Source organism: Ips typographus, linkage group LG3 (genome assembly GCF_016097725.1).
Source record: "Ips typographus isolate SLU linkage group LG3, UJ_Ityp_2.0, whole genome shotgun sequence".
NCBI lineage: Eukaryota > Metazoa > Arthropoda > Insecta > Coleoptera > Curculionidae > Ips > Ips typographus.
The window spans coordinates 4,255,753-4,271,383 of record NC_138424.1 but is presented as its reverse complement, the minus strand read 5'-3'; the positions used below and the strand labels follow the sequence as shown (position 1 = coordinate 4,271,383).

General features: G+C 31.2%; 2 protein-coding genes and 1 long non-coding RNA gene across 4 annotated transcripts; 2 read left to right on the top strand and 1 right to left on the bottom strand.

The window, feature by feature from the left end:
- Positions 1-3,854: 3,854 nt before the first annotated feature.
- On the top strand, positions 3,855-12,705 carry LOC145726325 (uncharacterized). The gene is made up of 3 exons (XM_081975381.1): positions 3,855-4,093; positions 11,989-12,177; positions 12,235-12,705. Exons 1-3 carry the CDS (start codon positions 3,955-3,957, stop codon positions 12,387-12,389), a joined length of 483 nt encoding a protein of 160 aa, XP_081831507.1. The 5' UTR covers positions 3,855-3,954; the 3' UTR covers positions 12,390-12,705.
- Positions 7,891-9,688, bottom strand: LOC145726334 (uncharacterized). Of its 2 annotated transcripts, XR_014177559.1 has the most exons (4): positions 9,450-9,688; positions 8,345-8,821; positions 8,084-8,266; positions 7,891-8,020 (listed from the first exon to the last, which is right to left on the bottom strand). It is a non-coding gene; the product is annotated as an uncharacterized LOC145726334 (long non-coding RNA). The 2 variants fall into 2 exon arrangements; XR_014177558.1 differs by lacking the exon at positions 9,450-9,688 and having other exon boundaries at positions 8,345-9,311.
- A 516-nt stretch (positions 12,706-13,221) lies between the features above and the next one.
- On the top strand, positions 13,222-15,528 carry LOC145726315 (uncharacterized). Its single transcript, XM_081975367.1, has 5 exons — positions 13,222-13,716; positions 13,772-13,918; positions 13,974-14,131; positions 14,991-15,155; positions 15,215-15,528. Exons 1-5 carry the CDS (start codon positions 13,514-13,516, stop codon positions 15,457-15,459), a joined length of 918 nt encoding a protein of 305 aa, XP_081831493.1. The 5' UTR covers positions 13,222-13,513; the 3' UTR covers positions 15,460-15,528.
- The last annotated feature ends 103 nt before the right edge of the window (positions 15,529-15,631 follow it).

Genomic DNA, 15,631 nt, shown 5'->3' with positions numbered 1-15,631 from the left:
GTTGTCTTTGTTTCTTTCTTCTATTAGTTTAATTAGTTTACGTATTTTTGTTCTAGCATTTTCAAAATTTCTTTTTGCCCGATCAAACCCGATCAGTCTTTTTAAATCCACAAAGCCTGAGAATAAATGTTGCAATTACGGTGGTGAGATTCTTTATAAAACCTTGTTGTTTTTCCGCAATGTCTATTAGTTCTTCTAATTTGTCTTTTATTATTGCCGTTAATATTTTCAGAGTGCTATTAATTAAGCTTATGCCCCTATATATTTCTGGGTCTTTTCTGCAGCTTTTTTTAGTAGTAGGCTTCTTTAGTTTTTTATTCTTGTATTTACTTCTTCTTATGCAATTTCTGATCTGTTAGCATTGTTGTCTGCAGCGTTGCTTTCTCTGTAATTTTCTTCTAGTGGCCAGTATAAATTGGTAAAATGTTTGGTCCATTGTTCCTCGGTGATATCTTCGATACGTATAAATTCATTCGTCCTCTCTTTGTCGCCGTATCATTTTCCACACTTTGTTCTGGGATCCATATAAATCGAGTTCAATATCTTTCGTTTTTTCTCTTAGTGTTCACTCTTGATGTTATCTATTTCGACTTGGTTTACTCAGTTTCTTATCCGGACGAATTGCTTCTCTAGATTCCAATTTTTGTTTGCTTTTGTGAAGAACGCCTGTTTCTTTTCTTTGGCCAATATTTTCCCTCTTTTGTCGAAAGATATGGTGTAGTGACAGTAGTACTTGGTTCATAAAAACTTTGTACGTAAACAAAGTTAAAAACGAGTCGTTTAAAAATTATGTTAGTGTTAATTTTGTTAGTACTTTCTGAAGTGATTTCATACTCAGTCAGTCGATGACTAATAGGGTTAACATTGAAGTTTATGGGTATATTTTAGAGGCAACACCGTTCTACAATTGATAGTTTTCAGACTTATGCTACTTTTGGGTATTTAAATTTAAATTAATATACATATTTACACAATAATTACTGTAACTGCTGCAACAGTGTTTACTAAAGAAACTCATTTCAACCAGTCGTAAAACAACGTGCTGAGACGCATATAGGACATAAGCCTATCTTCTACTCAAGAAAATACGTTATATTTTTAATAAAAAGGAATACTTAACTCAAAAATTATAAATTGTTTATTTTCGTAAAATGTTAATATAGTAGTTGTCCACAATGTTTTGTACGAGACGAGAATAGTATAGTTTATCACTAGTACTAAAAATAGGCTTTTCCGTGCGTGCGTGATAGAAATGATGCAAGAACGGGAAAAGCCATTTTGGACGTGTAATGAATGATACTTTTTATTATCAGATTCGGAAAACACTTCTTAAAATATTTGATGTCAAATTATTAGTGGTAAACACACATTCAAATTCAATAGAAAATGGTTCAATTAATCAAAAGAGAACAAGTAACATTACTCATGATGGTCCAATACGATAACAGCAGACGTTCACATCTCTAAACTAGGGAAATATTCAGTAATACATTCCCCCATCAAAACCCATATCTCTATCTACCATGAACGGTTCTCATCCCTAATCCACCTTCTAATTGGACGTTATAAGGTATTTTAGTTCACATTGAAACTTGTTATTCTTTACTTAAAGTTTTAACTAAGATTTTTCGATACTGGGTAGATAAAATTTAATTAAAACTCATCTACTGTTGACAGGAATTTTTTCAGTGTCTTGCTTCTGTTTCTTAGAAAAGAATGTGTCGTTGACAAACATAACATCTGAGAAGTTTATAGTTAAAAATACTTCAGTGAGTTATCAGAATGAGTTAAAATGAGGCATTGTAAACACTGACGCCAAAACATGTCTAATGTATTGCAGTAAAAGGTATTTTTTATCGAGTTTTAAAAGCTTATAGTACTAATTAGTATACTCACTTAAACTTCAGGGTGGCAGAAACACACCTGCTTATTTTTACACCTGTACGTCTAAACAGAACACTATACTTGCCACTTTAAATCCTTCCCTTTTTAGTAACAAAGACATACAGGTGTGGAAAATTTATAATTCACGTTACGAGAGGTTATCAAAAATTTGCACAACAAAAGTATATCTAAAAATATACTACCATAAAAGGATTGTTACATAATACCGTTCAAAAACACAAACTCACAAAATTTTAACGGTCGTTAGGAAAAGTTCACCAGTCTAAGTGCTACCAATCTATTAACCAATTGTAATTCGTTATTCTTCAATAACAACAAGTTTAATTAGTAATAATTTTGAATTAGCACCCACATAATGCAAAGAAAATTAAAGAAAAATGTGATAAAAATAGCTAAAGCCAAAAAATCTTCATAAAGCTGGTAGGTTGCACTTTTAGCCTCATTCAGTGTCTTTACCCTTATTTAGTTTGCAGCCAAGTTCTTCAAAGAAACACTGGTTTTAACTTGCAAATATTATGTAAACAGAACGACCTATTTTAAGCCTTTTGTAGTTGCCAGAACAGAAATCTACAATTAATTATAGGAAGCAAACAAAGTGTATAATAAGCATTTGGTTGTTGGTTTGTAGATCATTGTTTATAAATTAAATAGAAAAAAAATATCCAATAAAAACAATGTCCAAATCAAATCAAAGATCCTTCACAAATAAACAATACCGATCTGTTACAAACATTGGAATCTCGATTCCATTTACCTTCACAAATCCTGTTAGAACAATTAGTATCATATAAAAAACAGACTAACCGTAAGTTTTTCAGTTATAATATTGGCAGAAAGCGAAAGAGTAAAATGGTCATTGATGTAAACATACTTAAATGCAGAGTTGGATTACTTATAGAACCAAAATCTAATTGAAGTAAAGCAGTAATTGCTTTAGCTAAATTACGCAGTTTACTCAAAGTACTTCAAACAAATTCTTAGTATATTTCCTACTTGAAAAATAATTAGTATAAGTATTTCAAATGGTGTACATGTAACATGGTCAAAATATTACTTTTGGAGTATTTCAAGTATCTCAGACATTTTTATACTTTTTGAAAACAGGATTCTTATAGATTATTTCACTCAACCATGGTAACCTATGGATCAAAAAGGATATTAATAAATTCGATAATTTTGGCGGATTTCTGGGACCAAAATAATTCAATTTAGCACAGCTTACCTCTGACGAAATGTCAGCGGAAACAAGAAATACAGGGGGTCAAAGTTGTTTTGTTAAAATTGTCTTTTTTAAATATATCACGAACCGCTTTGAGTTCGATAAAATTAGATATTCGGGGATTTTTGAGGATACCAAATTTGATTTTCACCTCAGTTTAAAGCCAGCGTGTAGAGGTCGCCACCTGCAGAAATAATACGTTTTAAAATCGACAAGTGAACCCGATTATCTGGTTTCCAATATCTTCTAGCCAAAAAAGGTATACTTATTTACTATCTAGAAAAATTTATGAAACTTTGGTTGAAACAACTGCCTATTATTCTTCCAAAATGTCTGAATAGCCTTTTGAGTATGAATTAATAATTTTTGTGCAAGTCATGATACTTGGTGTGTGAGAGTGGTTTTAAAAAATCTCGCTTATGCTATTTGTTAAAACAAATTACTTAGAAACTCGTTTTTCCGAATTTTTCCGGAAAAATTAAATGCACTAGGGATATTACCCCCGAAAAAACAATACTGCAAATGTTGTTCTTTGCTGAGTGTAACAAAATGTGAATTATTACCTTAATGTTTTTTTGGAATACCCCAACCTATCGTTAGTCCTTCAACAACAGAAAAGCGAAACCTCCTGCATCTGGTTCCTTCGTTCCTTCTCTCACCCGTTCCCGTTTACTAACCATCTCTCTTCCATCCACGTACAGAAGCTATAAAAAGCTGCGGGCCAGAACCGAGGGTTCAGTTGGTGAACCAAAAAGCTTAGCGGCCAAAGTGAAACGGACCGGGCGACCTGTGTCATTTTTAGTTGTATTTTACTTTCAAACAAAAAAAAAATGAAAAAGTTTGTAGTATTTGCACTTTTGGCCGTCGCCGTGTTCGGTGCCGATGAAAAGAAAGAAGAACCAAAAGCGGTCGAAGATCCTGACGCGCCAAAAACATTTAAGAGGCTAATTCCTGCTGATGTTTTGAGAGGTATGTTTTTTTTTTCTTTTCTTATTCGAGTGATTAATTTACAATTTGTGATTCAAATTCAATGTCATAAACGAAAGTTTTTGCATATGAGCGGGTTTTGCAACTTTCTACTCGGCCGGGTGAAATGGAGCTGCTTCTGGTACCGAACCAGAGAATTTCGTCACAAACGCGACCTCGAAAAAAATCCACTTTCTTTAGAACATTCTAGTTTTGTGAGTTTGTTAATTATTGTAAATGCAACAAGGGTTTTTACGTAATATTGCACAGGTGCGATACGTGGGTTTCTTAATCATCCAATTAGATAGTAAACTACATATGCAATTGGAAAATAATATAAGTTAACGTTAATTACGTCATTATAAGTCGTGGACATAATTCTGAAATCAACTTAAGGCATAATAAAATTATAATAATGCAATGTCTTCAAGGTTAGATGTGGTACAAGGCATAATAAGGCAAATGCAAATAAATACCCATAAATTAAGTAATGTCAGCCTGGACTTCCACGTTGTGAAAGTTGCTTTAGGTATTGTTAGTATAGAGTAACAATAATAATAATTGTTAAATCAATACTACGCACAGAATTAAAATAATTTTGTAAACATTCCTTTTTGCTAGTTTTTTCCGTTTTCATAAATATTGAAAGTGAAATCTTAAACTGAACCAAAACTGCTCAAGAATATTAAAAAATAGTGCATATTTTATTTCAAGAAATTGATTTAACTTTTTTTTTAAATGTTTGTGGTTTTTGTTTAATTTAGTTTTGAATAAATCTTCGAAGATTTATTTAATTTAATTAATTATTTAGCTTTAATTTACTTTGGTTACTTTGGCTAACGATCTTTGGAATTAAAGACGCATACAATTTAGTATTGACATATTTGTGTATGTTTTATACAGGGGGTGGCGTTAACATACTGTGCAAAATTGGTCTAACGAAGTTTAACGAAGAAATACTCATGTAATGGTAAAAAAACGAGGAAACAGCAACTTTTCCTCAAAAAACATTGAAAAATATACATAACCCTTAAGATTTATTACTAAAAAATTTATAAATTGTAGTGTATTAAACCACTGGGGCATTATGGTGTACAAACTGTAGGAATTAGTGGGCATTACTGGGCATTAAATTAGTATTATTAATATCATACAAGATTTTTTCTATACATCTACCATTGAAATATAAACATAAATAAAGTTTGGTAATTTCAATGAAATCCGTTGGAAAACAAGGAATAATTATGAATTTTGTAATTTTACTTTCAAAAAATTTGACTGTCTCTAGCGGCAAAACCGTACAACTAATCAATCAACTTTATACGTCAATAAAAAGCTCATTTCATTAGCTATCCATTGACACATAAAACCTTATACAAAGTGTAGCAAATAAGCTAGTTATTGACGATTGAACAAAAAAAAAGTCATGAAAAAATTAGTCAAATTTGACGCCCTCTAGTGGCCAAATGGACGGTTTACCTAACCTAACCTAACCTAACCTATTAACCACAGTTGGGGTATTTTTAGAAAGCTCATTTCATTGGCTATCCATTGACGTATAATACTTTACCAAAAATAGTGCAATTAAGCGAGTTTTTGAAGATTAAACAAAATGATGCACCAAGAAAGTGTTTAAAAATTTTTTTTTTACTGGTTAAAGGCTAAATTGAAACGAAAATTAGAAAAACACGGTCACGTGACTTACTAGATCTACCACGACGTAATGTTTGGAATTTTTTTAAAAACCTGCTTTTGCAAATGACATTTTTGTAAGGGTCAAATTTGCCTGAAACACCGCCACTATCCTAATGGGTTTTGTGCGTTAGGTTAGCCAATTAGTGCAAGCGAAAATCGATCTTAATGATTGTATTTCAGTTTTGCTACTACCCTAGATTTGGCAATCATTGTGCTAGGTTTGTGCCAAATATCAGGGCCGTATCTGCCCGATTTAAAAAAAAATATAGTCAGAAAAGTCAAGAAAAACATTTAGTTAGCTTTGGAGCCCTCTGGCGGCCAAATGAAGTCATATTTTTTTGAAAGCCCATTTTATTTTCTATCCATTGACATATAAAAGTTTATACAAAGTGTTGTGTGCGACAATAAAGACAGTTTTGACTAAATTTGACAACTACTTTAACCTTCATTAATTCGGTTATTTTGACAGTTACAGGGTGGTTCAATGTATCAATTTAAAAAGTAATTTTTTTAAATAAGTGGCGTAATACAAAGTTTTTTAATTTTGAACAAAGAATCAGGCAGAATTATAAGAATGTGTTCCGTTTGAAAAACTAGTCTTTCTGTCCTTTTTTAGAACTGATTTTTTGACCACTCTTTCTGCACCCATTCCTAGAACAAACCTTGTCTAACATAACAAAACATAAAAACCAAGAAAAAAACCTTTCCTGGTATGTATAAATTAAAAATGTTTTGGAGACCGAAAATAGCAAATTTCACAGAAAATGGTAAATATCTCAGAAACGGATACAGATAGGTATATGACATTAATACACGAAATATGTCTAGAATTTGACGTAGAATACAAAAATTAAAAAATATTCAGGGTATCCCATTCCAGTTTCTTATTTTTAGTTTTTTCAATTAAAAAAAGTTTTTTTAGACTCTCCAGTTGTGATATTTCAGGAATTTAGTGGTTATTGGTAGGCTAGGTTAGGTTAGGTTAATTATTAGGAATTACTGGGCATTACAAGAAATTAGTGGGCATTACTGGCATATTAGGAGTAAGTGTACAAAATTTTACCCCTCGATTGAAGCTCAATCACACATCTTCTTGCACATTGTCCTTGAATTAATAGGATGCATAGACAAAATTAAAAACAAGATTAGTATTAAAATTCAAATTAAAAGTGAACTTGATGAAAAAAACTGTATAATGATGTTTGTGGTTGCGCAAGTATCAACCGCAAAGCTGGTTTTTGTTTATTCCACCAAGAAATACCATTAGCCCGGTAATTTTAGAACAAATTAATTACTATGTGGTATTTCGTTCTGAGTCCGACCTTGCTTTTTTTGTTACGCTTTTTGTGGAGATTTAACATTTGTTTCACCTCAGAAAATAATCAATTAACGCTTTAAATTGATTTCACTTTATAATGATTTGATTGTTGGTAAATAAACATTATTGTTAATTAGAGTTTACGTATTGGCAATAGTACTGATTTATTTGTACTGCTATTGTGCAAAATCTAATGCAAAATCTATCTAATAACGAAAGCATTCAATTACTTAGTTTTAGAAAGTGGTGATTGTCGCGTGTTGATGAGTAGTGGAAAGTAAAACATTCGCTTTGTGATATTGTCAGGCAATAAACCGTTTAATTTAAAATTGCATTGAAAAGTAATTGTTGCCATTAAATAGTAAAAGTTTCAGTACCCACACTGTTAATTACTTACTCATAACGATTAATATTCAGCTGTTATTCATCAAACAGGTATACGGTTAAACAAGCAATATTCAATCGATTCAATCTAATTTGATTAATATTTGTCATATTTTATTTGTAATTTCAAAAAACTTTTACACCTCAATATGCAAAACTTAGTAATGAAAGTAGTAAAACACCAAGACTGTGCAAAATGCAATGAAAAATTCGTTCCTACCCGAAAAATCAAACAAAAACAGAATGATGTAACCATTCTTATATAAGATAGCTAAATAGTAGGTAGGTACCTCAGTTAAAGAAATTATCTAATTTTATGATTGTTTATGAAGAAAACTAGACTTCTTAGATAAAAAAGAAATAGTGAACAGTGTACTTTTTAAAGATTTTATTTGTATATTTCATAATGTGTAAATAATATAATTTAAATAGTAATTTAACCTACTATCTGATGTAAAAGTATTTAACAGTAGCACCATCTGTTTCTAGCCTTATAGTCAGAGAAGATACGGCAAAATTTATAAGGGCTAATTCTGCAAAATAATGGCTTTTGATCAAATTTATGTATTAAGTAACTTGTATCTTTCTAATATTACCTGAAACTTATTAGAAATTTGTTTTTTCAACACTCTGCATATGGATTTTGACAACACCATTATAACCATAGCTTCAAACACCTTTTGTTTAGAGTCTTTTAGAGCAATTGATAATGGGACTTTTTAAATTTGGACCCTTTCAAAGCATGATAAGCAAACTCCAGATTAGGCAAATAAAGGTACCTGAAACATAAGCTATTTAGTATTAGCAGCTCATTAATACCTCTACCAGAGTCCTTTTTATAGTATTAGGTAAATCACCTTGTCAGCTTCTGCTAAATACACCTTTACTCTATATCCATGTTTCTTCGAGAACCACTGGCTTGAATAAACTTGGTTTTTGTAGTGTTCTTGTAAAAACTCTTCTTGGGAGTAAGTAAATATTTGGGCTGTTTCATTGTGACAGTGTTTTCTATTAGAAAAGGCATCCTTTTCTGTTCCACAAACTCTAGTTCCTTCAGAATGTTTCACTGGGCCCCTTGTAAATTGTATTAAACTGACTACCGAAACAATTGGAAGACGTCACCATCGTCATATTTGATAACTATTAAAATTAATTATTTAGTCCGGAAATCAACAAATATTCACTAAGTTTTAAAATGGAAGCGGAAAATGAAGACCATGTAGTTGGTTCTGCAGCATTATTTTCATTGTATCAGATTATGAACAGGAAGAAGCAACTTTCAAAGATATCCAAGAAAAGATCTAGCAATTCAAGATTCTTCTTGATTTTAAGTTCTGAAACAAAAGTAACTACGCTTATTTTTTCTTCATCTAATACATTGTTCCTGTTTTTATGATGCTTATTAGACGTATTCTAAATTCCAGGTTCAATTTCATTAAGGTATAAAATTTAATTTAAGTTAAGTAAATTTAAGTTTTTTTGTTACTGCATGTAGTCACATTAAATTGCATTCACAAGAATTTAGAGAAAAAAGTTAGCCTATGGTGAGTCGTGTTTATGTTCTTCTTTTAGGTTTCCTCCTCTCTTATTTTTGCACATTTAAGGTTCCGAGTAGAAAGGAAAAATTGTCAGAACCTTAAGAACATCAAAACCACTGAATTTCATAAATTCTCATTTTCTTGTTTCTTCTGTTGGCAAATTCGTGTATATTGAAGACCTGTGAATATTCTAATATGAATAGGATAATTATTATAGGTATTTTACCCACAAATGGTTCCGTAATGTTTGTTTACGCATAGGTTTTCGTGGTAAAAGCATGACTTTGCGCCCGCCTATCTCTCATGGCAACAGGCAATAAAGTTACAAAAAAGCCTTTTGTCAATGACAGCGGGCGGTAAGCGACAATAAACTATAATATATTAGATCAACCTTTTTCATTTGTGCGTAAAACCTTATTCGTACCTTGGGGCGAAAAAACTACACTTTTGCTCACTCATCTTCTTCTTTCAGCCCTTTATACGTACAAATTTAACTATTACTTGTTAATGTTATTTTCACTCTATCATTAAATGCGCGACACATAGGTTTTTCTATATTTAATTTACTGTAATGTTGAATTTGTAACTTTTTGAAACTTGCGTACTTTTTCTCAAATTTGTAGGTAGTACTTTATTTGTTCGGTATAGTAAAAATCATATATTAACTGGTCAAAAATAGAGCTTGAACTACTCACAGTGGAATATTAACACTTTAAAGTGGTTAACGACATAATTAATATTCCGAGAAGTGCTACTGTCGTTTAGCACTATTACAGCAGTTTTGGGAAAAGTAACCATATTTATCATTTCAGTAAAATTTCAAGGCTGTCATAACAAAAATTAGTATACAAGAATTAATGTGTATCATATTTAATAGACCCACAGATCTTATTCTACTGTATTAACTTTTGTAGACAAATGGATATTAATTAAACAAATTGTGGTAAATTAAATTTGGCCTAAAAATATCACCAAAAAAAAACTGAAAACTAGGTCCAAATAACCTCGTATCAGAAACCAGGATTTGCACAACTCCGACTGGTTTTTTTTTTTGAACATGCCCCGCCTTATTGTTTGTTGTTCACCTTCGATTGTAATAATAATTACACTCGTGTGTACACGATAACCCTTCTTAATTTACTGCCTCGGTGATTCATATTTTAACCAACGCGTTTCTTGCACACAACCTGATTTTTTGACAACTTTTACTGTGGGAACAGCTGCGAAAAATGATTCACCTACTCGTGTGGAAATTAACCGTTTTTAGGTGATTACAGAGCGTACTTCCTCTAATTCATTCGTTGAGGTCAGATAATTTTTAGAATGGCGCTTAATGGGAAAATGCTCACTCGAAAACTGTTTATGGCGACTGTCTAGGAGTATTGAACTTCTAAATTATTGTTACCAGAGAGAATCGATCAGACGTCGCTTTATTGTTTTTGAAAAATTTAATTTTCTGGTCGAGTTAGTTTTTACTCTAACAATGTCGCATCAAATAGGAATAAACGAAAAACAGTCACTAAAAAATAAGTATGTATTAATAAATTAAGAAAAAAAAAACTATTTAGTGAATTCGAATTGAAAACAGGGTTTTGTCATTGTCAGATTCTGACCTGAGTGAGTCTACTTCGTAATTCTTTTAGTTTGCAATTTTTTAGATATAAATCCTGCAAAGCCTCAGATATCAAAAATTGCAAAAGTCGTGTTTGACACACATAGTTTATATTGGTCACAATACCAAAATAGTTATGTTCTAACGTGCTATGTGATTTAATAAAGCTTCTTAATTGCAGTACATAAATGTCCTACATGTGCTTTTGATAGTCTACACAGAAAGATAATTCTAGGTTATTCCAAATTAGCTTTTCTTTTACGACTATTTCATTTTACATTTTCTTTATATTTCATCTAATTTCGAGAGGAAGTCGATCTAATCTATTGTTTAGGGAGTTTACCGCACTTTACAAGTGGTAATACATTTCTTGAAGAAGAATAAGATTTATAGACAACACTGTTCTTGCTTTTTATTTACTTTATAAGATTTATTAATTCTTTTATTATTCCTATAATAGCACAGATGTAGCAAATCTTGAAATAAACTGCTTTATTGGTCGAATAAAGTTTGTTCAACGATTGATCTTATCGAATTAACCGATTTTATTCATCTAGTTTATCTACAAGGAAGTTTATTAGCAAATAGAAATTGGCACTAAGAAAAACCGAAGGGTAGACAGTCGATAATTTTTTGTACACCAAAATGCCTTTTTGCATACAAAATACCTTGAAATGCCTTTAAAATACCTCACAATGTGTTAAAATAATTAACTCTTATCTAAAGAACATGGCTCATTTATTGTTAGCTCATCCTGTAAAATAGCAATAATATATAATGATACTTTTGAAATCCTAAATATTTTAAATCGAAGATGTTTGTGAGAAGTATGTACCATATTCAATAAGAAACACTTTCCAATAATACCATATTTATTAAATGATAGATATTGTGGGAAGTGTTTTCCAAATAGGGAAGGTGGAATGGGTGAAAGTGATTCGCATAACATATGGCCAGTTTTATTGCCTCATTTTCACATTCACATCTTATTCAGTGTTGCAAATAGCCCCAGTTTATGAACGTGTTACTGTTACTTGTCTTGACAATGGCGAGATTCCCGCCATCAAGGTTCATGCAGAATAACAATGTCCGAGATAGTAATGTTTTTTCTTATTTGACCAAAAGAGGAATTCAAGTGTTATAATAGAAAGTGGTGGTTTAATATGGAACAAGGCCCTTTAGAACGAAAACACATATTTGCCTTCCACAACTAAACTATACAAACTTTTTCAGAAGAACATTTTCGCTTTAATTAGTACAAATGATATGATCATGAATGATATCTAAGCAAAATTTAGCCAAATAACTTATGTGAAAGACAAACTTTTATATCTCACATTCCTTCTTTTAGATTTCCCCGGTATGTGCTTTGCCTCAACCAAATGCGCCACTGTAGAACCCGGCAAAACTTGGGACCTCTACCCATTCTGTGGACGGTCCACTTGCGTGGTGTCAGAAGACCAACCCCCAAGACTTTTGGAATTGGTTGAAGACTGCGGCCCTCTACCTTTGGCTAACGACAAGTGCAAACTTGATGAAGGTATGACAATAGTCAAAAGCTCTGTATGAACCAAAAAATAACAATATTTTTCAACAGAAAAAACCAACAAAACTGCATCATTCCCACTCTGCTGTCCAAAATTCAAATGTGAAGATGGAGCCAAATTGGAATATCCTGAAATTCCTACCGTTGCCCCAGTCCCAGAAGACTCTGCTGAGGTTAAGTCTACTACCACCGTTAAGTCTGCTTAAAATCAAACCAAACTGGTGATAAAACCCTTAGTTCAGTTAAGATTTGCTTTTTTTATTTTTTTTTCCTTCAAAAACATTCTACCTGTATCACGAACGTTATAAAGACGCTTTATTATTGTACTGATACTGTCATTTGGCTGATATACTTGTGCTTGTAATTAAATAATAATATTACTTGAATGTGATAAGTATTTATTTTTTTGGTAATAGTTTTAAATATGTGGAGAACTTGTAAAAATAAGGATAAAATATACATTCCGGAATTTTATTATACAAATTATTGACTATAAATTTGTAATAAAATAACTAAAACGTGGACTTTTTTTTTTGTTTTATTGTGATTTTATAACTCAACCATGGTAACGTTATAGAAAAATTGCAAAACTGGTAAATGGTTCTTCTATTATCTTATTATTCTAAAATTATTTTTGTTGCTCTCACAATGAAGGATGCTTTAAAATGTAACTCACATACCTGTGCATGTAACAAGTTTATTACAATTACTATTACAATGTGGCTTGAAAAACTTATGAATGGCAGCAAACAAAAATAACTTACGCAAATAACCTCAAGTTTTGATTTTAAACCGTAAAAATTCATCTAATCCTTAAAAAACTCAACTTCCACAATACAAACTGTCACCACTATATCCGCCATATTGGAATTTTTGACAAGCACCTTCTAGGCTTTCTAGTATAGTAGGCGGTGCAGAAAATTAATGACGATAATCAATCTGCTGTTGCTCACTATTCACAAATCCACTCATCAATAATAATTCAACTAATTTAAGTTTGCAAAAGTAAACCTTTACCGGACCGAAAAGCAAAACAAACAAAAACAACAAATCTTTGCTTGGTTTTTAGCTAACTTCACATACCACCAAATATAAACAAAACTGTAAAGAACTCAAACTCAAAAACGAAGAAAAGAAGATTGTATCATCAGATGTGAGGTTATGTTTTTATGTTTGTTTACCAACCACAATAATTAAACATTACTGTATTAAATTTTAAATTGTTCATAGTAATTACTGTATTTTATATTTAATTTTTAAAGAAATTTCTTCAGTCAAACAACATCATCAAGCAGTATTTTCTTTTTAAATATTTTTAACAGTAAAATCAATGGATTCCTCTGAGGAGACACCTAAGTATACTACTAGAAATCAAACAAAAGAGTCATATCTAAGCAAGTACAGCAAATGTATTCATTCCTCGTTTAAAGCTGATGTTGAAGCCCTTTTGGTGGAGTTCAAAAAGTTGGAGTCATTAAACTATACAGATTTTGCGAAACTATGGCAAGCAAAGCACTTTACCTTAGTATATGGGTGATTATTTTTTAAATTTCTTATATATTATTTGTGCAATGGCTTCTTTTTGCAGGGATATAACATATATCAAGCTTCTTAAAGTATTTTGTGAACTGATATTTGCAACAGTGAAAAAGTACATAGTATTTCAAACTAATTTATACACACAAATTGGGGCGTTTTATCTGCTCTATGGATTGTTTTACAAGCAACCAATCAGGTAACAAGTTTGTTAGAAAATCATTACTAACACATACAATCAAGTTTTGTTGCAGACATTTTGTGCAAATTCGAGTAACTTTAACAGAGTATCAAAAAATTATTGCTTTGATGTATGAAATGTCAAGTAGAGGACAATATGATGCATTGTACATTTTTGCAAAAATGAAGACCAGTGATGCATTTTGTTATGTTGCACATCCTAGAACATTAAGTAAGAATTTATTTGAATAGGTATTGCAAAGTTGTAATCATTATATCATAGTGTTTTAGACTGCAAAAGTTTTTAGTTTTAAATGGGTTATTATTACTTATACAGATTTCTTTTCATTAGTTGGTTGTCTCACCTTTTTATAATTTTTGTCTCACCTTACCAAAAAAATATGACAAAATTCCTGACTAATAAATTAGTCACTCCTCTCAACCAACTTGATACAATCTTAATCACAGAACTTTCATTGGGTATTTCAATGAACTTTTATGGTAAATAAAGGCATTTTTTTTTCCAACTTTACAATTTTAAGTTCAAAAATAAATGGGGAAAAATATTGTTATTAGTTAATTAATATTAGCATAATAAAAGAAATAGCATTGAAACTCAAATGACTGACAAAAAGTGGGCAAGTTCTTTTGTTTTAAATATAGGAGGATTTTTTCGAGGGGGTACACCGCCGATAATTTTTTGTACACCAAAATGCCTTTTTGCATACAAAATACCTTGAAATGCCTTTAAAATACCTCACAATGCTTCATTATTGCTCAAAATGCCTCATAGTAATAACAAAGAATAGCTATTTAACAAGAAGGGACAGCCCGCAATTGAATATCATAAGACATAAAGATATTTTTGTATTAGTAAATTTGCTTTTGGATGAGAGATAATTGCACACAAAAATGTTATTACAATATCTCAAACTTCTAATTTTAATGCTAAGTTTAGCACTCTTTTTTTTTAGGTTTGATTATCTTACTATTAATGTTTGATCACCTAATACTCACAATTTCTTTGCAGTATCCAAAAACATTATGATGCAATGATGATTTTATTCTGATGTAAATACATATTATTTTAGCTCTAGTTAGCACAGCCACAATATGTACAGAAAATAATGATACTTTTACATCACATTCTCCCACTAGTGTCCTACCTGCATTTAAGGAATTACTCAACAGTCAGATTTTTCACAAAATGGAAAAGACCTGTAACGACTATGAAATTCTATTAGCCGAATTTTGCAGTAACTATCGACTAATTCAAAAACCAATCTGTTTATTGATTTCCTTTTTTTTTTTGCAGAAGATAAGAATAGTTTAGCACCATTTAAAACGAACCTGTTAAAAGATATAAGGGAAGCTTATGATAAGTCGTTTGAAAGTGTCAGCGTGTCCAGTACGACGACGGTAAGCCCCAATGCGGATAACAAGGTATTTAATAGCCGACAGTCTGTACGTCAGAAAGCTTTGAACACTAAAAATGCTAAATACCGTGGACTGAAACAAATATTAACAGCACTGGATCTGGATGATGATGATGAATTGTAAATAAAACACATAAATAATTTTTGTAGAGAATAAAAAAAAGAGAAAAATAAACGATATCACTTAAATAAACCATTTGTTAGCCCTTTTTAAAATAGAAATAAATGTTCAGTGGCTCTAACGTGACATCAATTTTGATTGAAAACACTCTAAACAGGGATTTTAAAAAATAAAC